We start from the raw sequence: 26503 nt of genomic DNA on the forward strand, positions 1-26503 counted from the left end.
TGAGGCAGCATCTTACCTGGGTACTGCCTTTGTTAGTGCGGGAGCCACACATGGGGCACGACAGGGTAAGATAGGCCTAATGCCTACTTTTTTCCTGCTCCTGCCTCTCTGAATGAAAAGGTATCGTCATGAAACATTGGTGAGATCAAACTTTTTTTATATGAGCACTGGTCTATTTGAGCACTAGCACTTTATTATTTTGTTTTGTCATTTGGTGGTCAACATATATGGCTGCTATTCTAGGTCCTTTTAATCGAGTTATTAAAGGTTAAATTTTTTATATATTTTCTCCCTGCTGAATTTGGATTTAAACACTGAATTTCTGTATAGGTCGGTTACACCAGACCAGACACTTGCTGTTCTTCTTTCCTGAAATGCCTCTCCCCTAAAGATCGTTTATGATTTTATAGGTTGGAGGGGTACAATGTATGAAATAACTGAAAAAGAATTAAAAAAATACTTAAATAAAAACTAGGTAAGTAAATGACAAAAAGAGCCACTGACAATCCAAATCTCGGTTATAAACCCTACCATCCATAAAAACAAAACAAAATGTGCCCAATATATAGAGGTAATTGTTACAAAGAGGGGAACAATTTTTAAAATGTATTTGTGGTCCTATGTGGTTATAAAAAACAAAACTAAAAAAACAGATACCGTATATGTCCTTCATTTTCCCACTGATATCACCTCTGCTATGGCAAAAAAAAAAAAAAAACAGTATGGAAACAACATAAACATTAAGCCTTGAGAATCATGAAAAAATTGCAAAAATTATTTGAATATCTGAACAAGAAATTTTTTACAGTTCTTCAAACTGCATGTACGAAAAACAAAAAAAAATGTGATTGTTCAGGAACGAGTGGTAAGTGGGCCGGGCCTTGGTTAAATTTGTAAATGTATTTGGACCTAATCTTGTATAATAAATATATGCTGAGAGGCGTTTGTCTGACAACTCTACTCATCATGTTTCTTTACTGTTTGGGTGATAGCTATAGGGGGACTTGTAATTGCAACTTTGTGATGGAATAAGCTTGTTAAGTTTCTATTCTCGAGTATTGACTAATACGAGAAGGTTTATTGGACGTTACGTTTCATAATATAAAAAAAAGTGTCTAAATATAGTAATACACGAGAGCCATATAAAGGCAAAACTATAAATCATCGAAATTCACAAACTACCGTAACTGACTTTATTTTTGGAAATAGTAATTTAATTTACTAAAATGGGTACCGTAATCAGAGTTTACAACCCATCTTGTTGTGGTGGATGATTGTGATAAGAATGTGTTAATTTTATTTGAATTTTAAAATTCTTTCAAAAAATTCCGGACTTTTGGCAATTTTATTTTCAGGTATTTGTAAAAATTTCGGTTTCTGGTCCAGCACTTTTGAGAAGTTTATTTAAAAAAAAAAAAAATACTGTTTCATAAAAGATTATATATAATCTTTTCTGAAACATTTTTAAAAAATATATACTTTTTTCTTCTTTTTTAGTTTTTGATTTTAATATATATATTTTTTTTAACAAACTTCAGCTCCTTTCTCTCACCACATGGCACTGTTTTGGTGTGGCATTTAAGAACGTAAATTTTGGTTAGTAAAACGAACATGCAAAAGAAATATTCTTTGCGACAAACACACTTTGTGAGGTAACAGTAACATTTCTGAGCTGTTGGGATTTTTTTTTTTTATATCTTTAAAACACAATTATTTTCCCCTTCACAAAAAAAGATTGCAAGAGAAATGAAAAAGGTCAGTACAGTCACCTATGACAAGCAATCACTTCATCTCTGATTTACACTAATTTACTAATTTCATTATTTTCTGTGTCTTGCTTCCGCTTTCTAGTGCATAAAGAAAGAAGAAAAAAAGTGTAATTGAAATTCAAATGCAGCAGGACAAGTATTTAACATCGTGGCTACTTACCTATACTATTAGATTCACATGTGAACTCGACTATCGATAATATGAAAAAGTGTAGAATTTTAGTCATGTAAGTATATCCAATATGCAATTTTTTATTTGTTTTTATCAAAGTCAACCCAACCCCAAATCACATTACTTTTTAGTTACATACTGTTTACAAGCCAGAGCATGTATATATATTGTAATATTGTATAGTAGCAAAAAAATGGTGGCTTAAGAGTCTGATATTACTTTGGTTTACGGGCAAGAATGAAATACTGAGCTTCATAATCAGCAACATCCAACTGTGACTTATCCGTACGTGGAGAATACACCGTTTTTTCAATCTGGTAACCGGCTTCTTTGAAGGCCATCTCCAGCTCTTCCTTCTTAGTGGTCATTGATGCAAAACATTTTTTACCAACATTATAAAAAGTCGCATTCATCACACTTAAAATTAAAAGGTAACCGCCGGGTTTTATCAAGTCTTTGAAATTTTTCAGAGCTTCACAGAATGACTTTATGTCTTTACACGGGGCTTCAAGACAGAGACAAGACAGGAGACAATCCACCGGTGGCACAACGACGGGGTCAAAAGGTTTTCTTTTCAGAGCGTCACATTTCAGGACTTCTTTCACCTTACTACGCAGTTTTTCTGCCTTTTTCTCACAATTCTCCCTTCAAGCATAAAATAATCAATGTTATATCGTGTAACTTGTATGTTATAGAAGCGATAGCAGATACCAGATCAAAATAGGAGATTAAGTGGGTTTCTCTCACATAGACAGTCTCCATCCATATTTCTTAATAGATCAATACAACAATAAAAAGAAGGGACTCTTTCACCGGTGACTTATTTAAAACTGGTGAGCCCCAATGCATAATCTCCAACAGGGCCCCAAACTGTCATAGGTCTTATAGTATAGTTTTGGCTTGCTCTAGGAAAACTTTTTGCCCCCTTAGGCTCGGGTTCGACTGCAACCTCTGCAGCTATTGCCCTTGCTCCTCGCTAAGGCTGTGGAGAACCTCCCTGAAATGAGGTTTAATGGCCGTCCTGTTACACACCAAAAATGTCAGCAGGTCCACAGCTGTCAGTATGTGGTCACCTGTGGTGTCCTCTAACTCTTAGAGTGCAGCCATGGAACCTCCTCTATGACATTCATATGTCCCCATAGGACAAATAAATAAAGTCCATGTTTATGATACAACCTCTCTATTTAAGTGAGAATTGTGAATTTTAATTTCGTCTGGGCTATTGCAACTCTCTACTAATCGGTCTCCCTCTTACTAAATTTTCCCCTCTCCAATTCATCCTGAATGCAGGAGCCAAGATCATATTCCTCTTCAACTGCAACATCGATGTCTCCACCCTGTGCGAGTCATTGCACTGGTTGCCCATCCACTACAGAGTCCAATATAAACTTATCACTCTCAACCACAAAGCTCTGCACCGCCCTACATTTCCTCCCTCATGCCCTCATCTCTGTCTACAACCCTACCCATGCCCTCAAATAAGCTAGTCACCTAAGCCTAACATCCTCAATATTCTGAACCTCCCACTCCCCTCTCCAAGACTTCTCACAAGCTGCACCAATTCTCTGGAATGCACTACCCTGGACAATTCAATTAATTCCCATTTTCTGTGATAACCTGTTTGTAAGAGCCAACACTATCTCCATCTCCCTGCAAATCTCACGCATGCATGCGGCTTTCTTCACTCATGTCACTTTGCCTTTGAAGTCGGGTGTACGCTTCCTGTCTTCAGAGCCGCAATGTGCAAGACCGGAAGTGCAGATGACAGCTTACGTCCATGGAGAAGCCAGACTCGGTAAGAACAAGAGGAACAACTAGAGCAATGTCGTAAGTGAAAAAGCTGGGCGCATTCGTGAGATTTGCAAGAGTTGGCGATGACATCGGCTCTTGCAAGTCATGGTACCATGCCCTTTGGTGCGTGATAACATGTTGAGTGGGATGACTAGTCTGCGTAAGCAAACACCCCATCGACTGGTCAAAGGGTCTATTTGCACATTACAACTAAAATACTGTTTCTAAAGATCTGTCGTGTGTCCAACAAAATGAAAGGACTGTTAGGCAGGGAATTTAATCAGGACCATGCACCTACTGGTGGCTTTCAGGTTTTCTTTAAATATACTAATGAGGCGCCCACCCGATGCACCCTTGGCATGGCTGAGCTGTTGCACCTTCATACCAAATTATTTTCCATCTATCTTTGGTTCCTGTAAAGCTAAAGCTATCAACCAAGGAAGGACGATGAGCGTCCAGATACAGTTATGTGAAAAAGTTTGGGTACCCCTATTAATCTTAAGCTTCATGTTTTATAAAAAATTGTTTTTTTTTTGCAACAGCTATTTCAGTTTCATATATCTAATAACTGTTGGACACAGTAATGTTTCTGCCTTGAAATGAGGTTTATTGTACTAACAGAAAATGTGCAATCTGCATTCAAACAAAATTTGACAGGTGCATAAGTATGGGCACCCTTATCATTTTCTTGTTTTAAATCCTCCTACCTACTTTTTACAGTCTTACTAAAGCACTTTTTTTGGTTTTCTAACCTCATTGAGCTTTGAACTTCATAGCCAGGTGTATGCAATCATGAGAAAAGCTACTTAAAGTGGCCACTTGCAAGTTGTTCTCCTGTTTGAACCTCATCTGAAGAGTGGCATCATGGGCTCCTCAAAACAACTGTCTAATGATCTGAAAACAAAGATTATTCAACATAGTTGTTCAGGGGAAGGATACAAAAAGCTGTCTCAGAGATTTAACCTGTCAATTTCCACTGTGAGGAACATAGTAAGGAAATGGAAGAACACAGGTACAGTTCTTGTTAAAGAAGTTATCCACTACTATAAAGTTTTTTTTTTTTTTTTCATAAATCTTGCTATTATGTGCCACTGAAAACATCTACTGTGTTTATTTTAGCAATATTAGCTGTTATCATGCTGTAGCAGCACATCTTCAGTGCTGGATTCAGCTCTCATGGGGTTAATCGACTACTTCCTTATTGTGACCTAATACTACAAGTTCCATGATGCTTTGCAATGCCACTAAGCCCGAATCTAGCACACCCCCTCCAAAAACACACCCAAACCCCTCCCTCCTCTCCCTCCTCTCTCTTCAAAAAGATTTGTGGTGTCATTTCTGTCCAACTCCTCTTTTACATTTGTCCAACCCACACTCCATTACACAGAGAGATAGATAGATAGATAGATAGATAGATAGATAGATAGATAGATAGATAGATAGATAGATAGATAGAGAGATAGATAGATATGGGATAGATAGATAGATAGATAGATAGATAGATATTAGATAGAGAGAGAGAGAGATATGAGATAGATAGATAGATGTGGGATAGATAGATATGGGATAGAGAGATAATAGATAGATAGATAGACACAGACAGATAATAGATAGATAGATATGGGATAGAGAGATAATAGACAGACAGACAGATGATAGATAGATAGATAGATAGATAGATAGATAGAGAGATAGAGAGATAGATAGATAGATAGATAGATAGAGAGATAGATAGAGAGATAGAGAGATAGATAGATATGGGATAGATAGATAGATAGATAGATATTAGATAGAGAGAGAGAGAGATATGAGATAGATAGATAGATGTGGGATAGATAGATATGGGATAGAGAGATAATAGACAGACAGACAGATGATAGATAGATAGATATGGGATAGAGAGATGATAGATAGATAGATATGGGATAGAGAGATGATAGATAGATAGACACAGACAGATAATAGATAGATAGATATGGGATAGAGAGATAATAGATAGATATGGGATAGAGAGATGATAGATAGATAGATAGATAGATAGACACAGACAGATGGATAGAATTAGATAGATATGGGATAGATGGATACATACAGATATATCTATATATCTATTTCCATAGATATGTCCATATCCATGTTTCTAAACCCCTTCACCCCTGGAGCTTTTTTCGTTTATCGCTCCCCTTCTTTCCAGAGCCATAATGTTTCCGTCAATATGGCCATGTGGGGGCTTATCTTTTGCGGGACAAGTTCTACTTTTGAACGACACCATTGGTTTCACCATGTCGTGTAACAGGAAATGTGAAAAAAATTCAAAGTGCGATGAAATTGCAAAAAAAGTGCAATCCCACACTTGTTTTTTGCTTGCCTTTTTGCTAGGCTCACTAAATGCTAAGGCTGTGTGCACACGTTGCGGATTTGATTGCAGATCCGCAGCGTTTTTTGCCGCACAGAATTGCAGCAAATCCGCATTGTAGTGCACAACCAATGTAAGTCTATGGGAGCCGCAGACTTGTTGTGCACATGCTGCGGAAAAGGCCGCACCGAAACGCAGCTTTTTTTTTTCTCCGCAGCATGTCACTTCTTTTGTGCCGAACTGCAGCGTTTCTGCACCCTTAGGCCGGGATCACACACAGCGAGATACGGCCGAGTCTCACAGGTTAAAACCAAGCTCTGGCACCGGCACTCCGGAGCGGAGCGTGCAGCCGCACAGCAATACATGGAGCCGCACGCTCCGCTCCGGAGTGCCGGTGCCAGAGCTTGTATTTAACCTGCGAGACTCGGCCGTATCTCGCTGTAGTGTGACTCTGGCCTCAGACTTTCATTGAGATGTAGAAAATATCTGCAGTTTTGCTGCGGATGTGGGTCCAAGAAACGCTGCAGTTCAGGAGGAGGGAAGTGTGTGGGTGGTGACCAGGGCCGAACTGGCCATCGGGCACTTCTGGCAAATGCCAGAAGGGCCGGTGCCAGTAGTGGGCCGCTGCACTCTTTCCCCCCTACTCCCGCCAGTGCCGCCGCCGCATTCAACTATACCGGCGTCCATGACGCCGGTATAGTTCAATGCAATGATGGAGGAGAGAGCGTCCGCTGACGCTCCCTCTCCCATCATTCCCCGCTCTGCCTCTGACACTGCGGGTGCACGATGACGTCATATCATCGCACACCTGCTGTGTCCCGGGCAGACTGCAGCCGCCGAGACAGGAGCCAGGAGCAGCGCGGGCAAGAGGAAAGGTGAGGAGAGTGTGGAGCCATTATCGGGGGGATGAGATGTGGGTTGTGCTGTATATACCACTGTGTGGGCTGGGCTGTGTATGTACCACTGTGTGGGCTGTGTATATACCACTGTGTGGGCTGTGCTGTGTATATACCACTGTGTGGGCTGTGCTGTGTATATACCACTGTGTGGGCTGTGCTGTGTATATACCACTGTGTGGGCTGTGCTGTGTATATACCACTGTGTGGGCTGTGCTGTGTATATACCACTGTGTGGGCTGGGCTGTGTATGTACCACTGTGTGGGCTGTGTATATACCACTGTGTGGGCTGTGCTGTGTATATACCACTGTGTGGGCTGTGCTGTGTATATACCACTGTGTGGGCTGTGCTGTGTATATACCACTGTGTGGGCTGTGCTGTGTATATACCACTGTGTGGGCTGTGCTGTGTATATACCACTGTGTGGGCTGTGTGTTGTGTATACTACTACGCGGGCTGTGCTGTATATACTACTACGCGGGCTGTGCTGTATTTACTACTACGCGGGCTGTGCTGTATATACTACGACCCGGACTGTGCTGTATACTACTACACGGGCTGTGCTGTAAACTACTATTCGGGCTGTGCTGTATATACTACGACCCGCGCTGTGCTGTATACTACTACATGGGCTGTGCTATATACTATGCAAGTTGTGCTATATTATATGCGGGCTTTGATATATACTATGGGAGGTATATTATATTCTATGGGGGAGGCCGTGTTATATACTACTAGCTATTGAACCCGTTCTACGCCCAGGTGGCGAGCATTTATATTGGTATATGGTCTCCATCCTGTCATGTGCTGCTCCATCCTGCGCCCCCATCCTGTCATGTGCTGCTCAAATCCTGCACCCCTGTTCTGTCATGTGCTGCTGCAATCCTGCAGCCCCATTCTGACATGTGCTGCTCCCATCCTGCGCCACCGTTCTGTAATTTGCTGCTCCCATGCATATGGCCGGTACACTGCTCCATTATGGTTCATGGCCCCCATAACATGCTCCATAGTATATGCCCCATACACTGCTCCATAAATGTTGATGGCCCCCATAAGATGCTTCATAGTATTATATGCCCCGTATGCTGCTGCGATATATATATATAAAAAAAAAAAAAAATAACATACTCACCTATCGTCGCTGGGCACCGAGTGCTGGGGGGCCTGAGCAGGCGGGGACACCGGCGCGCTGTGGGGGTCAGGTGCCGGTATTGCCGCTAGCTCAGGCCCCCGACACTTGCTATATTCACCTGTCCCCTGTTCCAGCGCTGCACGCCACTTCTTCCGGTCCTCTGGCTGTGACTGTTCAGTCAGAGGGCAGCGCGCATTAAGCGCGTCATCGCGCCCTCTGAACTGTGAAAATCACAGGCAGAGGACCCGGGAGACAGAGCCGCACGCAGCGCTGGAACGGGGGACAGGTGAATATAGCTTATACTTACCCTCCTGGCGCGTCCCTGCCTCTCCGTTGGAGATCGTGGTGTGCGTTCAGTGTTTACGCATACCTCGATCTCCTGGGAGCGTCACTCTGTGGGGTCCAGACTGCGCCGGCGCTTGCGCAGTCTATAAAGGCTTCGGACAGAGTGACGCTCCCAGTGTTATATTATAGATGTGGCTGTGTTATATACTACTGCGGGGGTATATTCTATTCTATGGGGGAGGCTGTCTTATATACTATGTGGGGTATATTATATTCTATGGGGGAGGCTGTCTTATATACTATATGCGAGCACATTTGCAGGATCCTTTTTTTTTTTTGCCGGATCCGTTTTTTCTCAGAGTTGTATTAGCGCCTGATGGCCACACGTTTCATCCGTTTTTTGCTAGATCCGTCGCTGAGCATTTTTTCGACGTACCGAAAAACCGTTTCTCTGTATGTGTTTTCCGTCCGGCGGAAACAGCTTTTTTGACGTATCCTGCCAAAAACGGATGAAACGTGTGGCCATCAGGTGTAATCCGGCGCTAATACAACTCTATGAGAAAAAACGGATCTGGCGTAAAAAAAAGGATTCGGCGAAAATAAACGGATCCGGTGGAAAAAACAGATCTGGTGGAAAAAAAAAAACATCCGGCGGAAAAAACGGATCCGGCGGAAAAAAAACATCCCGGTGGAAAAAAATGGATCCTGCAAATGTGCTCGCAGGATGCGTTTCACCCATAGACTTGTATTAGCGACAGATGGCCACAAGTCGCGTCCGTCGTGCTACGGATCAGTCGTGTTTTGGAATACCGTCGGCACGAAAAAACGTTCAAGTGAACGTTTTTTTGGCCGTTGCGGCAGAAACTCCGCCCCCTCCTCCCCGCACTTCAGAATGGGCAGCAGATGCGTTGAAAAACTGCATCCGCTGCCCACTTCGTACACAAATTTCACAACGTGCGTCGGTACGTCGGCCCGACGCATAGCGACGGACCTGTACCGACGCAAGAGTGAAAGAGGCCTTAATGAGCGTTGAATTTTTTAAAAATAAAGAAAAAAACGGCGTGGGCTCCCGTGCAATTCTCTGTGCCAGAGGGGGAAAGCCGACGGCCGGGGGCCAATATTTGTAGCCTGCTATGAATATCAGCCCGCAGCTGTCTGCGTAGCCTTTACTGGCTATTAAAATAGGAGGACCCCCCCAAAAAAATGATGTGGGGTCCCCCTATATTTTATAGCCAGAAAGGCTACGCAGACAGCTGCGGGCTTATATTCATAGCCTAGAGAGGGGCCATGGATATTGGCCCCCCCCCCCCCCCCGGCTACAAATACCAGTCCGCAGCCATCCCAGGAATGGCGCATCTGTAAGATGCGCCAATTCCGGCACTTAGCCCCTCTCTTCCCACTCCCGAGTAGCGGTGGGATATGGGGTAATAAGGGGTTAATGTCACCTTGCTATTGTAAGGTGACATGAAGCCGGGTTAATAACGGAGAGGCGTCAATAAGACGCCTATCCATTACTAATCCAATAGTAAGAAAGGGTTAATAAAACACACACATTTGGAAAAAAATATTTTAATATTCTTCATTTAACCATACTTACCATACTTCTGCGCCTGCAAAAAAAAGTAAAATAATAAACCGTATACTACCTGTCCGACGCAGTCCAATTAATAACGAGTGTCCCACGACGATCTCCCCTATAGAACAGTGACATCGGGTGATGTCACTGCTCTATAGGACCCTCAGTGACACACTGACAGGAGACAATGGCTCCTGCAGTGCATCACTGAGGTTACTCTAGTTCACTGGTCTCACTTTATGGCAATTGCTGCGTGGGAAAATGTCTCACCCAGCAATGCCAATAGTGAGACTAGGGACTATTTTCTCACAGGGGCGTAGGAATACCTTGTGAGGAATACATGATGGAAGGATACCTTCCATCATTGTGTTCCTGGAGCCCCTGGAGAGTGGTCGCATCAACTGATGCTCCTGCTCTCCACGGGAGATCGTCGTGGGACACTCGTTTTAATTGGATTTCTGCGGACAGGGAGTATATTGTTTGTTTATTATTTTAATATTTTTTACAGGTGACAATGGCTTCGGGGAACAAAGTGACAAGTGATGGTGAGTATGTACTCTATGTTATATGTACTGTATGTCTGTAGTATGTATGTACTGTATGTCGCATGTCGTCGCATGGTGCATGTCGTTGCATGGTGCATGTCGCATGCCGGCGCATGGTGCATGTAGCATGTCGCATGGTGCATGTCGTCGCATGGTGCATGTCATCGCATGGTGCATGTAGCATGTCGTCGCATGGTACATGTCACATGCCGTCGCATGGCGCATGTTGTTGCATGGTGCATGTCGTCGCATGGTGCATGTCGCATGCCGCTGCATGGTGCATGTTGCACGCCTCTGCATGGTGCATGTCACATGCCGCTGCATGTCGTCGCATGGTGCATGCCAGTGCATGTAGCATGTCGCCGCATGGTGCATGTCACCGCATGGTGCATGTCGCATGCCGTCGCATGGTGCATGACGCATGTCGTCGCATGGTACATGTCGCATGCCGTCGCATGGTGCATGTAGCTGCATGGTGCATGTCGCTGCATGGTGCATGTCGTCGCATGCCGCTGCATGGTGCATGTCGTCGCATGCCGCTGCATGGTGCATGTCGCATGCCGTCGCATGGTGCATGTCGTCGCATGGTACATGTCGCATGCCGTCGCATGGTGCATGTCGCTACATGGTGCATGTCGCTGCATGGTGCATGTCGTCGCATGGTGCATGTCGTCGCATGGTGCATGTCGTCGCATGGTGCATGGTGCATGTTGCATGCCGTCGCATGGTGCATGTCGCTGCATGGTGCATGTCGCTGCATGGTGCATGTCGTCGCATGGTGCATGTCGTCGCATGGTGCATGTTGTCGCATGGTGCATGTCGTCGCATGGTGCATGTCGCATGCCGCTGCATGGTGCATGTTGCATGCCGTCGCATGGTGCATGTCGCTGCATGGTGCATGTCGTCGCATGGTGCATGTCGTCGCATGGTGCATGTCGTCGCATGGTACATGTCGCATGCCGTCACATGGTGCATGCAGCATGTCGTCGCATGGTGCATGTAGCATGGTGCATGTAGCATGGTGCATGTCATCGCATGGTGCATGTAGCATGTCGTCGCATGGTGCATGTCGCTGCATGGTGCATGTCGTCGCATGGTGCATGTCGTCGCATGCCGCTGCATGGTGCATGTCGTCGCATGCCGCTGCATGGTGCATGTCGCATGCCGTCGCATGGTGCATGGCGCATGTCGTCGCATGGTACATGTCGCATGCCGTCGCATGGTGCATGTCGCTGCATGGTGCATGTCGCTGCATGGTGCATGCCGCTGCATGGTGCATGTTGCATGCCGTCGCATGGTGCATGTCGCTGCATGGTGCATGTCGCTGCATGGTGCATGTCGCTGCATGGTGCATGTCGTCGCATGGTGCATGCCGCTGCATGTTGCATGCCGTCGCATGGTGCATGTCGCTGCATGGTGCATGTCGCTGCATGGTGCATGCCGTCGCATGGTGCATGTCGTCGCATGGTACATGTCGCATGCCGTCACATGGTGCATGCAGCATGTCGTCGCATGGTGCATGTAGCATGGTGCATGTAGCATGGTGCATGTCATCGCATGGTGCATGTAGCATGTCGTCGCATGGTGCATGTCGTCGCATGTTACATGGTGTGTGTTGTATGTATGTACTGAGTGTTTTTTTTTTTTTCATTCAACACATTAGCCGGATGATGGGACTACAACTGTCCCATCATTGGCTAATGTGCCAGTCACTGTCAGTGTAGCAGGCAGAGCCCGATGGGACTTGTAGTCCCATCGGACGATGCCTGCACACACATACATACACATATATATACATACACACACACACACACACACACACACCAACAACCCCCGGCGCCGAGCGGCACAGGAGACCCCCGGCGCCGAGCGGCACAGGAGACCCCCGGCGCCGAGCGGCACAGGAGACCCCCGGCGCCGAGCGGCACAGGAGACCCCCGGCGCCGAGCGGCACAGGAGACCCCCGGCGCCGAGCGGCACAGGAGACCCCCGGCGCCGAGCGGCACAGGAGACCGCCGGCGCCGAGCGGCACATGCCGGCACCCAGACCCCAGCGTCAGGCATCCACGCACTCCCCCCAGCAGAGCCAGCACAGCCCTGTCCTCAGATCCCAGCGTGAGCAGTGAGCACACATAGCCCCGCCCGCCCCCAGCACAGCCCTGCAGGCAGCCCCACCCCCAGCCCAGTCACTTTTGCTGAGTGACTGCAGACTGTGGGGGCTGGTCACGCCTGCTGCTGACGTCACGTCAATTTTCAGAGCCTGGAAATTGACGTGACGTCGGCGGAAATGAGCGGCGGCTGCAGTCTGGGGGTCATGTGACCCGTACCCAGCTGCAGCCATAGCGCCGCTCACAGGCAAAAACGACAACGCAAGGTATTTACACAATGCAATAGGGGCCCTGGGGGGATACATTGGGGGGTTACATGAAAGTAGTGGACAACCCCTTTAAGGCAGGCCAAGAAAAACATCAGAAAGGCAGAGAAGAAGAAAGGTGAGATCAGTCAAGGACAATCCTCAGACCACCTCCAGAGAGCTGCAGCATCAACTTGCTGCAGATGGTGTCACTGTGCATCGGCCAACTATACAACGCACTTTGCACAAGGAGAAGCTGTATGGGAGAGTGATGCGAAAGAAGCCGTTTCTGCAAGCACGCCACAAACAGAGTCGGCTGAGGTATGCAAAAGCACATTTGGAGAAGCCAATTTCTTTTTGGAAGAAGGTCCTGTGGACTGATGAAACGAAGATTGAGTTGTTTGGTCATACAAAAAGGCGTTATGCATTGCGGACAAAAAACACAGCATTCCAAGAAAAACACTTGCTACCCACAGTAAAATTTGATGGAGGTTCCATCATGCTTTGGGGCTGTGTGGCCAATGCCGGCATCGGGAATCTTGTTAAAGTTGAGGGACGCGTGGATTCCTCTCAGTATCAGCAGATTCTTGACAATAATGTTCATGAATCAGTGACAAAGTTGAAGTTACGCAGGGGATGGATCTTTCAGCAAGACAATGATCCAAAACACCGCCCCAAATCTACTCAGGCATTCATGCAGAGGAACAATTACACTGTTCTGGAATGGCCATCCCAGTCCCCAGACCTGAATATCATTGAACATCTGTGGGATCATTTGAAGAGGGCTGTCCATGCTCGGCGACCATCAAACTTAACTGAACTGGAATTGTTTTGTAAAGATGAATAGTCAAAAATACCTTCATCCAGGATCCAGGAACTCATTAAAAGCTACAGGAAGCGACTAGAGGCTGTTATTTTTGCAAAAGGATAATCTACTAAATATTAATGTCACTTTTCTGGTGGGGTGCCCATACTTATGCACCTGTCAAATTTTGTTTGAATGCAGATTGCACATTTTCTGTTAGTACAATAAACCTCATTTCAAGGCAGAAACATTACTGTGTCCAACAGTTATTAGATATATGAAACTGAAATAGCTGTTGCAAAAAAAAACAATTTTTATAAAACATTAAGTTTAAGATTAATAGGGGTGCCCAAACTTTTTCATATAACTGTAGATGTGAAACAAGTAGGTGGAAAGCTGCACTGGACTGCTCGGCTATGGCAAAGCTGCATGGAGCATCCTATTATCATATTTAAATAAAAAATGTTTTTTTCTGTAAACCTTAGCAATGGATTTGAACAGTCAGGGATATAAACTTGAAGAAGGTGTTATTACCCCTTTCCTTCCAGCTCGCATACAAATTTGATGATGTGAGTCCAGTCAAAAGCATCCGGATCCTTGTTCAGCCACTTTTCCAATTCGGCACGATTTTGCTCAAGGAAATCGGAGACGATGATTTTATCAAACACTTCGCAAGCCGAGAAGAGGTGATAAATGGTGGGTCCACTGCCGAAATCCAGCAGAGTGTGCCCTCTTACTTCACCTTTCAAGACAACACAACATGGAAAATATCAGGATAAAAAGTAATATAATAAGAAATCATTTGGGTTTTTTTTACTTTGAGAAAGGTGCCGGTCTTGGGCCGAAATGCGTTGGTACTAAAAAAAACCTTATCTGAAAACGCTAAAGCTCCTCATTTCCCCGCAGCGCTGACCACCTAACATGATTCTTTCCATTCTGGAAAATTATGAAAAATTACACATAGGGGGGCACAAATCAATTTTACGTAAGTGTAAAGGGGATGATGACCTGTATAAAGACCATTTATGTGAGCTCAGATAAGACAGGGCACTGTTTACGGTCAATGGCTTTTATTTCTGTGTCTCAGATCAAAGATTCCGTCTTGACCTCTCTTTATTTTCCTACGATGGTAAAGGGTACAGTGTTGCACTGGATTGGCCAAGGTCCACCAGTAACGTTGTATTTTTTAGACCCACTGTTCAGCTACATGGAAAGATAATCTAACCCTAATGCACATATTTACTTTTACTTCTAGCTTGTTTAATGAATGATTATATGCAATAGTAGTAATTATTAGCACTCCTTTAGAGGGGCCCACCGGAGGATTCTCCTGTTCTCCAGTGGGCCAGTCCGAGCCTGCCAGGATATATCTATATACAGTGGGGCAAAAAAGTATTTAGTCAGACAGCAATAGTGCAAGTTCCACCACTTAAAAAGATGAGAGGCGTCTGTAATTTACATCATAGGTAGACCTCAACTATGGGAGACAAACTGAGAAAAAAAAATCCAGAAAATCACATTGTCTGTTTTTTTAACAATTTATTTGCATATTATGGTGGAAAATAAGTATTTGGTCAGAAACAAAATTTCATCTCAATACTTTGTAATATATCCTTTGTTGGCAATGACAGAGGTCAAACGTTTTCTGTAAGTCTTCACAAGGTTGCCACACACTGTTGTTGGTATGTTGGCCCATTCCTCCATGCAGATCTCCTCTAGAGCAGTGATGTTTTTGGCTTTTCGCTTGGCAACACGGACTTTCAACTCCCTCCAAAGGTTTTCTATAGGGTTGAGATCTGTAGACTGGCTAGGCCACTCCAGGACCTTGAAATGCTTCTTACGAAGCCACTCCTTCGTTGCCCTGGCAGTGTGCTTTGGATCATTGTCATGTTGAAACACCCAGCCACGTTTCATCTTCAATGCCCTTGCTGATGGAAGGAGGTTTGGACTCAAAATCTCACGATACATGGCCCCATTCATTCTTTCATGTACCCGGATCAGTCGTCCTGGCCCCTTTGCAGAGAAACAGCCCCAAAGCATGATGTTTCCACCACCATGCTTTACAGTAGGTATGGTGTTTGATGGATGCAACTCAGTATTCTTTTTCCTCCAAACACGACAAGTTGTGTTTCTACCAAACAGTTCCAGTTTGGTTTCATCAGACCATAGGACATTCTCCCAAAACTCCTCTGGATCATCCAAATGCTCTCTAGCAAACTTCAGACGGGCCCGGACATGTACTGGCTTAAGCAGTGGGACACGTCTGGCACTGCAGGATCTGAGTCCATGGTGGCGTAGTGTGTTACTTATGGTAGGCCTTGTTACATTGGTCCCAGCTCTCTGCAGTTCATTCACTAGGTCCCCCCGCGTGGTTCTGGGATTTTTGCTCACCGTTCTTGTGATCATTCTGACCCCACGGGGTGGGATTTTGCGTGGAGCCCCAGATCGAGGGAGATTATCAGTGGTCTTGTATGTCTTCCATTTTCTAATTATTGCTCCCACTGTTGATTTCTTCACTCCAAGCTGGTTGGCTATTGCAGATTCAGTCTTCCCAGCCTGGTGCAGGGCTACAATTTTGTTTCTGGTGTCCTTTGACAGCTCTTTGGTCTTCACCATAGTGGAGTTTGGAGTCAGACTGTTTGAGGGTGTGCACAGGTGTCTTTTTATACTGATAACAAGTTTAAACAGGTGCCATTACTACAGGTAATGAGTGGAGGAAAGAGGAGACTCTTAAAGAAGAAGTCACAGGTCTGTGAGAGCCAGAAATCTTGATTGTTTGTTTCTGACCAAATACTTATTTTCCACCATAATATGCAAATAAAATGATAAAAAAACAGACAATGTGATTTTCTGGATTTTTTTTTCTCAGTTTGTCTCCCATAGTTGAGGTCTACCTATGATGTAAATTACAGACGCCTCTCATCTTTTTAAGTGGTGGAACTTGCACTATTGCTGACTGACTAAATACTTTTTTGCCCCACTGTATATCGATCTCCTGAGTTTAATGTGGAAGAACATGACAGGCCAGCATAGAGAACCAAGCTGAACCCTATTGAATACCTTTAGGAGTATTGGCTAAGTGCCACTTTGCCCAACTTTGTTGCCCAATGCACAAAACTCCTTACATCCAGATTGCAATATCTATTTTCAATGTCTTCGCAGAGGTATCAAGGCTTTTATAGCAATGATGACCAACACCATATTCATTCTTATGGTTTCTATTGAGCGTTTCAACAAGCGCAGACCGGCGTGATGATTATCTATCACTAGTGTCGGCTCGGCACGCCAAGCACCAAGACTAATGAGTGAGCTAGAGACTCATTACTGCTGCTGGATGTAGCCTTATGTGCTAGCAAGAGAAAAAGGAAGATTAGATGACATGAATGTTTGCCAAATCTTTTCCATTCGATCTGCTAAAATTTCTTTAAGGAACATTTTGGCAAAATAGTATATGTCAAATTTCCACATTTCTATCTCAAAATTCTTCTTGAAATGTATTTAAAATATCAGTCTTGCGAGTTGTTTATCAAATCCAAGTGTTGATGTATAAACTAGCACATATATAAAAGAATTATCATAAAAGGATTTTTTATTTAAATCATGTTATCTTAAATATATTTTTGAAAAGTGTTGGATGTTTCTTTCTCAATTTCCCATAAAACTATACACAAAAAGAAATCTAAAAATGTTCACACTAATAACTAGGCCTAATACTCAACTCATACTTCCTGTTCTGTACCGAAAACTTTTTAGCAGTTTCATAATCATCACAGACAGGATAAAAATGAAAGATATCACTTATGTATGCAGTAAATAAGTTCTATCATTAAAATGTCACAGCTCACCTCCCCCTGCTGTACAATGACTGATAACACCTCTTTATAGAGTAGATAACACAGGATCCACCATTCACAATAGATGATGTCACAGCTCACCTCCTCCTCCTGTACAATGACTGATAACACCTCTATATACAGTAGGTAACACAGGATCCACCATTCACAATAGGTGATGTCACAGCTCACCTCCTCCTCCTGTACAATGACTGATAACACCTCTATATACAGTAGATAGAGGATCCACCATTCACAATAGGTGATACAGCTCACCTCCTCCTCCTGTACAATGACTGATAACACCTCTATATACAGTAGATGACACAAGATCCACTATTCAAAATAGGTGGTGTCACAGCTCACCTCCTCCTGTACAATGACTGATAACACCTCTATATACAGTAGATAGAGGATCCACCATTCACAATAGGTGATGTCACAGCTCACCTCCTCCTCCTCTTGTACAATGACTGATAACACCTCTATATACAGTAGATAACACAAAATCCACCATTCACAATAGGTGATGTCACAGCTCACATCCTCCTCCTCTTGTACAATGACTGATAACACCTCTATATACAGTAGATAACACAAAATCCACCATTCACAATAGGTGATGTCACAGCTCACATCCTCCTCCTGTACAGTGACTGATAACACCTCTAGATACAGTAAATAACGCCGGATCCATCATTCACAATAGGTGATGACACAGCTCACCTCCTTCCTCTCCTGTAGAATGACTGATAACACCCCTATATGCAGTTGATAGCATAGAATACACTATTTACAATAGGTGATGTCACAGCTCACCTCCTCCTCCTGTATAATGACTGATAACACCTCTATATACAGTAGATAACACAAAATCCACCATTCACAATAGGTGATGTCGCAGCTCACCTCCTCCTCCTGTATAATGACTGATAACACCTCTTTATACAGTAGATAACTGTTATGATCTGGTGGCCTAGGAGCAGCATGAGACGGACTCTGGAAAAGGTGGTCCCTGTACTGACCGCAAACCCTGAACTAGCAGCGCAACTAAAAGTAGCTGTGGGGGGTACCTAACACTCCCTAGACCCCTCGGCACAGCCTAAGATCTAACTACCCCTAAAGGCAGAAACAGGAAACCTATCTTGCCTCAGAGAAAATCCCCAAAGGATAGATAGCCCCCCACAAATATTGACTGTGAGAGGAGAGGGAAATAACATACGCAAATATGAAATCAGATTTTAGCATAGGAGGCCATACTAGCTAAAAAGAAAGAATAGAACAGAGTACTATGCGGTCAGTACAAAAACACTAGAAAATATCCACCGCAGAAAATACGGATCACCACATCTGACTAAAGACATGGGGGGTATATCTGCATCTCCAGAGAAATATCTAGGCTGCAAAAAAATCCTTCACAGACCAAGCTGGACAAAACAAAAACATGAAAAATGCACAGAACTATAAGGTCCACTGCAGGTGGACAGAAAAAACCAAGCAGGACTGATCTTTGAAGAAAAGCACAGCAAACTGGAGGGACCAGCAGGGAAGTGAATCCTTCCAGAACAATGACCAACTGGCACTGACTAAAGGATCCTGCAAAGCTATATACCCCAGTCAGTCCTGCAATTAGTAGATGCACCTGTCCACTCCTACAGTCCAGGCACCACTGCATTACCCTCTACAACCACCGGAGGGAGCCCAAAAGCTGAATTCACAACAGTACCCCGCCCCTTGAGGAGGGGTCACCGAACCCTCACCAGAGCCCCCAGGCCGATCAGGATGAGCCCGATGAAAGGCACGAACCAAATCAACGGCATGGACATCAGAGGCAGAAACCCAAGAATTATCCTCCTGGCCATAACCCTTCCATTTGACAAGGTACTGAAGCTTCCGCCTCGAAAAACGGGAATCCAAAATCTTCTCAACAAAATATTCCAACTCCCCATCGACCAACACAGGGGCCGGAGGATCAACAGAGGAAACAACGGGCTCCACATATTTCCTCAACAAAGATCTATGGAAGACATTATGAATAGCAAAAGAGGCCAGAAGCGCCAGGCGAAAGGACACTGGATTAATAATCTCAGAAATCCTATAAGGACCAATAAATCGAGGCTTAAACTTAGGGGAAGAAACCTTCATAGGAACATGACGAGAAGATAACCAAACCAGATCACCAACCCGAAGCCAGGAACCAACACACCGACGACGGTTAGCAAAACGCTGAGCCTCCTCCTGAGACAGCACCAAATTGTCCACCACATAAGCCCAAATCTGCTGCAACCTGTCGACCACAGAATCCACACCAGGAAGGTCAGAAGGCTCAAACTGCCCAGAAGAAAAACGAGGATGAAAACCAAAATTACAAAAAAAAGGCGAAACCAAAGTAGCCAAACTAGCCCGATTATTAAGGGCAAACTCGGCCAATGGCAAAAAAGCCACCCTATCATCCTGATCAGCAGACACAAAGCATCTCAAATAGGTCTCCAAGGTCTGATTAGTTCGCTCAGTCTGGCCATTTGTCTGAGGATGAAATGCAGAGGAAAAAGACAAATCAATGCCCAGCTTGGCACAAAAGGCCCGCCAAAACCTGGAAACAAACTGGGAACCTCTGTCGGACACAATATTCTCCGGAATACCATGCAAACGAACCACATGCTGAAAAAACAACAGAACCAAATCTGAAGAAGAAGGCAATTTAGGCAAAGGTACCAAATGAACCATCTTAGAAAATCGGTCACAGACAACCCAGATAACCGACATTCTTTGGGAAACAGGAAGATCGGAAATAAAATCCATAGAAATATGCGTCCAAGGTCTCTCAGGGACCGGCAATGGCAAAAGCAACCCACTAGTGCGGGAACAGCAAGGCTTAGCCCGCGCACAAATCCCACAGGACTGCACAAAAGAACGCACATTCCGTGACAAAGAAGGCCACCAAAAGGACCTACTAACCAAATCTCTGGTACCAAAAATCCCAGGATGGCCAGCCAACACAGAACAATGAACCTCAGAAATCACTTTACTAGTCCATCTATCAGGAACAAACAGTTTCCCCACAGGACAGCGGTCAGGCTTATCAGCCTGAAATTCCTGAAGAACCCGTCGCAAATCAGGGGAGATGGCAGAAAGAATCACCCCTTCCTTCAAAATGCCGACCGGCTCAAGAACCCCAGGGGAATCAGGAAAAAAACTCCTAGAGAGGGCATCCGCCTTAACATTCTTAGTACCAGGAATGTACGAGACCACAAAATCAAAACGGGAGAAAAACAGGGACCATCGAGCCTGTCTAGGATTCAGCCATTTGGCAGACTCGAGGTAAATCAGATTCTTATGATCGGTCAGGACCACAATACGGTGCTTGGCCTCCTCAAGCCAATGTCGCCACTCCTCAAATGCCCACTTCATAGCCAACAACTCCCGATTGCCGACATCATAATTGCGTTCCGCAGGCGAAAACTTCCGAGAAAAGAAGGCACACGGTTTCATCAAGGAACCATCAGAATTCCTCTGAGACAAAACGGCCCCTGCCCCAATCTCAGACGCGTCAACCTCAACCTGAAATGAAAGAGAAACATCTGGTTGACGCAACACAGGGGCAGAAGTAAATCAGCGTTTAAGCTCCTGAAAGGCAGAAACAGCCGCGGAGGACCAATTCGTCACATCAGCGCTTTTCTTGGTCAAATCGGTCAGAGGTTTAACCACACTGGAGAAGTTGGCAATGAAACAACGATAAAAATTAGCAAAGCCCAAAAATTTCTGAAGGCTCTTCACAGATGTGGGCTGAATCCAATCATGAATGGCCTGAACCTTAACCGGATCCATTTCTATAGATGAGGGAGAAAAAATGAAACCCAAAAAAGAAACCTTCTGCACCCCAAAGAGGCACTTTGACCCCTTCACAAATAAAGCATTATTACGGAGGATCTGAAATACCATCCTGACCTGTTTCACATGAGACTCCCAATCATTGGAAAAAATCAAAATATCATCCAAATATACAACCATGAATTTATCAAGATAACTCCGAAAGAACCCCAGGAAGCAAGAAAGAACCACAGTTAGCTATCACACACCTAACCCAGGTTAGGACCCCTGCGCTGCACAACCAATAGGCTGTTAAGATCTGGTGGCCTAGGAGCAGCCTGAGATGGACTCTGGAGAAGGTGGTCCCTGTACTGACCGCAAACCCTGAACTAGCAGCGCAACTAGAAGTAGCCTTGGGGGGTACCTGACACTCCCTAGACCACTCGGCACAGCCTAAGATCTAACTACCCCTAAAGGCAGAAACAGGAAACATATCTTGCCTCAGAGAAAATCCCCAAAGGATAGATAGCCCCCCACAAATATTGACTGTGAGAGGAGAAGGAAATAACATACGCAGATATGAAATCAGATTTTAGCATAGAAGGCCATACTAGCTAAAAAGAAAGAATAGAACAGAGTACTATGCGGTCAGTATAAAAACACTAGAAAATATCCACCACAGAAAATACGGATCACCACATCTGACTAAAGACATGGGGGGTATATCTGCATCTCCAGAGAAATATCTAGGCTGCAAAAAATCCTTCACAGACTAAGCTGGACAAAACAAAAACATGAAAAATGCACAGAACTATAAAGTCCACTGCAGGTGGACAGAAAAAACCAAGCAGGACTGATCTTTGTAGAAAAGCACAGCAAACTGGAGGGACCAGCAGGGAAGTGAATCCTTCCAGAACAATGGACAACTGGCAGGGACTAAAGGATCCTGCAAAGCTATATACCCCAGTCAGTTTTGCAATTAGTAGATGCACCTGTCCACTCCTGCAGTCCAGGCACAACTGCATTACCCTCTACAACCACCGGAGGGAGCCCAAAAGCTGAATTCACAACAATAACACAGGATCCACCATTCACAATATATGATGTCACAGCTCACCTCCTCCTCCTGTACAATGACTGATAACACCTCTACTGTATATATAGTAGGCAACACAGGATCCGCCATTTACAATAAGTGATGGCACAGCTCACTTCCTCCTCCTTTACAATGACTGATAACACCTCTGTATAGTAGGCAACACAGGATCTGCCATTTACAATAAGTGATGTCACAGCTCACCTCCTCCTCCTTTACAATGACTGATAACACCTCTGTATAGTAGGTAACACAGGATCCGCCATTTACAATAAGTGATGTCACTCACAGCTCACCTCCTCCCTTACAATGACTGATAACACCTCTGTATAGTAGGTAACACAGGATCCGCCATTTACAATAAGTGATGTCACAGCTCACCTCCTCCTCCTGTACAGTCACCTTTGTCCTAATGAGTGCATGATCATTAAATATCTCAATGCAATTCTGTCTATGGCTGCCGTCCATGTGCTGAGCGTGAAGTATCAGTCTAATATAAGCCTAGTGACCAGTGTGAAAATTGCCAGATAATATAAATAGTGATATGAAATGACTCCACCAATCTCATATTTATGACCAGTGGATATGTAATACTCCATATAGTCGGAGTACCCCTTTATACATAGTTGGCATCAATATATTTACTTACTAAACTAATAATGTGAGCGATCATTACACGCTACCTAAGATAATTGAACCATTTCAAATAGTTGAAATTTTGGAATAGAATTTAAAAACAAAGTGAAATAATTACTTACCTTTAGTGAAAGTTTCATGCAAATTTCGGATGACAAATTCCGTCCATTCTCCACAAAGCAACCCGTCCTTTGGCTCGTAGTACGTCTGTAAGTAATCTTTGGCATCAAATTCATCAATGTAGTCTTGCTTGGAAACGAAAGGGGCGGCCATGACGATCTGTCCTCGGGTTCTCTGTTAGATGCTTTAAAGGTTGTAAAACACAGATATTAACCTTTCCCCGCAAAAAAAAAATAGATATCTTACTACTTAAATCACTTTTCCACCAGAGTCTCCTGTAAGAGTTCCAAAAGTTCTTCTGAGGTCTTGAGTTTCTTACAATTTCAGTTTCTTACAAAGTCTCTCTTATCACAGATAAACCACTAAAATAATATGGCTTGCCAGGAATGTGGCAGGCGTGCAGAAGAAGCTGGTTACTTGTTGCCCTAGCTGCACATTCGTAGCCTATTCTTAGATGACCATTCTACTTTTATCCATGCCATGCTGTGGATTTGTATACATGATCGTTCTCAGAGCATAAGACCCATACTAGCTAATAGCATTGGTTGAAACTAACCCTGCAGGATGGAGCTATAAAAGGCTGGTGAAACACAAACTTATGAAGAAGTGTTTAGGTTTACCCATAAATTATGATCGTTTCTTTCTAGTACATAGTCTTTCCCCGGTGGAGGCAAATTTCGAGCCTTACTAGTGAAGATATTTTTGGGATACGGTTGCGGCAAGGTGGTCTCCATGTGTCATATATGATAAGTTTTCCAATAATCTATTATAACATGTGCAAAGAAAGTCTGCTCACCACTTATAGCTTCCAGATGTATGGACCTTCGACCTGATCCCACGTACGCACACTTAGAAAAAAAAAAATTTAGTTCCTGCTCCTAGACACAATTTCAATGTGTTAGGGCTGGCGGAACGCACCAAATAATATAAAGGTGGTAATAAGGTGCATTCGCAGCCCGGGGTCCACCACGCAGAGATGTTACCTGCTGCTCGGTAATGGCGGTCACTATATGATGGTATTATAGACAAACACACATGGGTTATCGTCACCTGGTATGTATAGAGGCGAGCTCTATTGACTCACAGAGCCGCAATACCGCAGAATGTGTGCTAGTGTTTGGTTACAGGAGTCTGCACGGCGTCTCACTAACTATTTGACGCTGGTATATCGTGCCCTGTGCTGGATTGCACAAACTGGAGCTATGTCAGCTCCAATCACCCACACTCAGACAACAACGCTAGGGAAGGGGATAAATTAGGAGCTTTCACCGGTACATACACGCATCCACACTCGCCACGATATCTGTTAATACTAGCGCATGGCCGAGCAGCTATGCAGACTTTTTATAGTCGCAGTCTTCCAGGACCTTGCCAGCGGTCCAATCAGAGCCGCTTGAGGACCTGGGCACGTGACCTCCGACCTCCAATAAGAGGTCGTCTCACGAGCATGCTCAGTAGGCAAAAAGCGAGACTTAGTCTCAGGACCGTCTGCTCGCCGCTGACTAATGCTGGTTACAATAGCTGGACCTGGGACGGCAGCAGTAACCAGATGCACAGCATCAGCTTGAGCAAGACGCTGGGACCGATGTCTCTGCTGAGCAGGATCCTCTGCGGCCGAGGAAGAGGTTCCAGATTTCCCCTGTGCAGCGGCGGGAACTCGACCCCTAACACAATGCTTTATTTGTACAATTTTAAAATTGCATGGCACTAGGCTGTCAAAAATTGAGAGACAAAAGAGAAAAAGTGACACCTTTCGACCTCGAAACACAATCTTAATCTGAACTATTTTCTCTCCAAACCAATCATAAGTAGTTAAAAACATCGCATGATAAAAGGTCCTGCAAGAGACACCAGACGAAAAGATTAAAAAAAAGATTTTTTTTAAAGATAAAAAGTGCTTGACAAAATTTCAACTCTGAGGACAAACTAAAATAATTTTCTCTAAAGCTTCCTGACTTTCAGCAAACATTATTTTCCTTACCTTGACTTTGCTTATTTGATTAGTATAGTAAAAACTTTTTTTTAATGAAAAAAAGGCATGTTATTAGTAACAGCGTCTCAGAGCCTCTTACCTCTGCTCCTTTGCTTTTTCCAGTCTGGGTAGTAAACACGCTCGTGCACGGGTTTTATCATGAACTTTTTTCTTTGCTTTTTCCAACTTAGTTAATCAAACCCATGATGTGTTTTTTTGAGCAAACATTCCTCATGATAAGATTGTTATGGTTTCCGTGGCTTACATTAGGAATTTTGGATCAGGAACTTGTCACAGGACCAACATCATTCCACATTGTATCCAAACTTGGAGAAAGATTTTTGGCTGAACTTTCATATAAGGATTAGTTCATACAACCAAAAGAAAGTTCATTGCTCAGTCCAGTATAGTAGTCAGAAGTGCCGTTTACACACATGGACTAAAATGTTGATACCTCCTGTCCAGTTAAAGTGAGAAAAACTCACAATAGTCATCGAAATAACTTTAAATTGACATAAATAATTTAAATTTACTGAATAATTAACTGATGAAAATCAGACATTACTTTGGAGTTACAGTTCCACAAATAAGTTAAAAAGCAAAAGGCACGTGGGATTAAACGTAAAAATCTGTTAAAAGAATACAACTCGTCGCAAAAGCTGCATGAGAGAACCAGTCTAAAGATAAAATTACAGCTAATAAAACTGTATAACAGAGCCTCAGAAAAGAAAATGAGGAGCAAGAATGCATAACTGCTGGAAGTGTTTGCACAGCCGAGATCAGGGGGTGAGGATATAAAAGACAGCCATGTTGCAGTCATATTGCTATGCAGTTTAAGTACAAGCGGTAATAATCAAGACACTATTAATGGTAGCAAGATACTTGTCATGTCCCATAATCTGGGACTCATACAGACAGTATTGTATTGTCATTGTGTTGTTATATTGTGCTGTTTTGTTGCAGTGCAATAAGGTTTGTGCAGCGCCCCAGAGTCCTGGTCGCTGCAGTAATGTTATTCTTCCACCAGGGGGAGTGATGTTACGTCTGAAGGCAATGAAGGAGATCTTCTGTCCAGGTATCACAACCACTACACACACTTCACACTCCAGTCCACCAGGGGGAGCCATGCTTTTATCTATTAGGGCACTCCTCACACTTGGGTAAAACTGGTGGGTTGGGGAGGAAGTTAGTCAGAAAGTCAGAGAAAGGGACAGAAGCTGACTGGAGGGAGAAGGAGATAGTCAGTGGGTCCTGACCGAGATTGGCAGAGGCTGGCTGGGTTGGGTTCCAGCCAGCTCCAGACTGTGGCCTACGGAAGGAAGGTACACGGAGCTGCGCCTGCCCCACGTGCGGCA

General features: G+C 44.2%; 1 protein-coding gene across 1 annotated transcript; it reads right to left on the reverse strand.

Moving 5' to 3' along the window:
• Positions 1–1997: 1997 nt before the first annotated feature.
• LOC138651598 (nicotinamide N-methyltransferase-like) lies at positions 1998–25451 on the reverse strand. Its single transcript, XM_069741904.1, has 4 exons — positions 25249–25451; positions 23179–23360; positions 14216–14423; positions 1998–2586 (listed from the first exon to the last, which is right to left on the reverse strand). The coding sequence occupies exons 2-4, from the start codon at positions 23327–23329 to the stop codon at positions 2157–2159; spliced, it is 789 nt and encodes a 262-aa protein (XP_069598005.1). The 5' UTR covers positions 23330–23360; positions 25249–25451; the 3' UTR covers positions 1998–2156.
• Between the last annotated feature and the right edge of the window lie 1052 nt (positions 25452–26503).

This window comes from Ranitomeya imitator, chromosome 10 (assembly GCF_032444005.1).
Source record: "Ranitomeya imitator isolate aRanImi1 chromosome 10, aRanImi1.pri, whole genome shotgun sequence".
In the NCBI taxonomy this organism is placed as follows: Eukaryota; Metazoa; Chordata; class Amphibia; order Anura; family Dendrobatidae; genus Ranitomeya; species Ranitomeya imitator.

Excerpts from the sequence above, each read along its gene's own strand:
- LOC138651598 (XM_069741904.1), bottom strand. The coding sequence starts at position 23,329 with ATGGCCGCCCCTTTCGTTTCCAAGCAAGACTACATTGATGAATTTGAT. Across the intron at positions 14,424-23,178 it reads GCATGAAACTTTCACTAAAG|GTGAAGTAAGAGGGCACACT; the intron begins GTAAGTAATTAT and ends TTGTCTTGAAAG. Across the intron at positions 2,587-14,215 it reads TGCGAGCTGGAAGGAAAGGG|GGAGAATTGTGAGAAAAAGG; the intron begins GTAATAACACCT and ends TTATGCTTGAAG.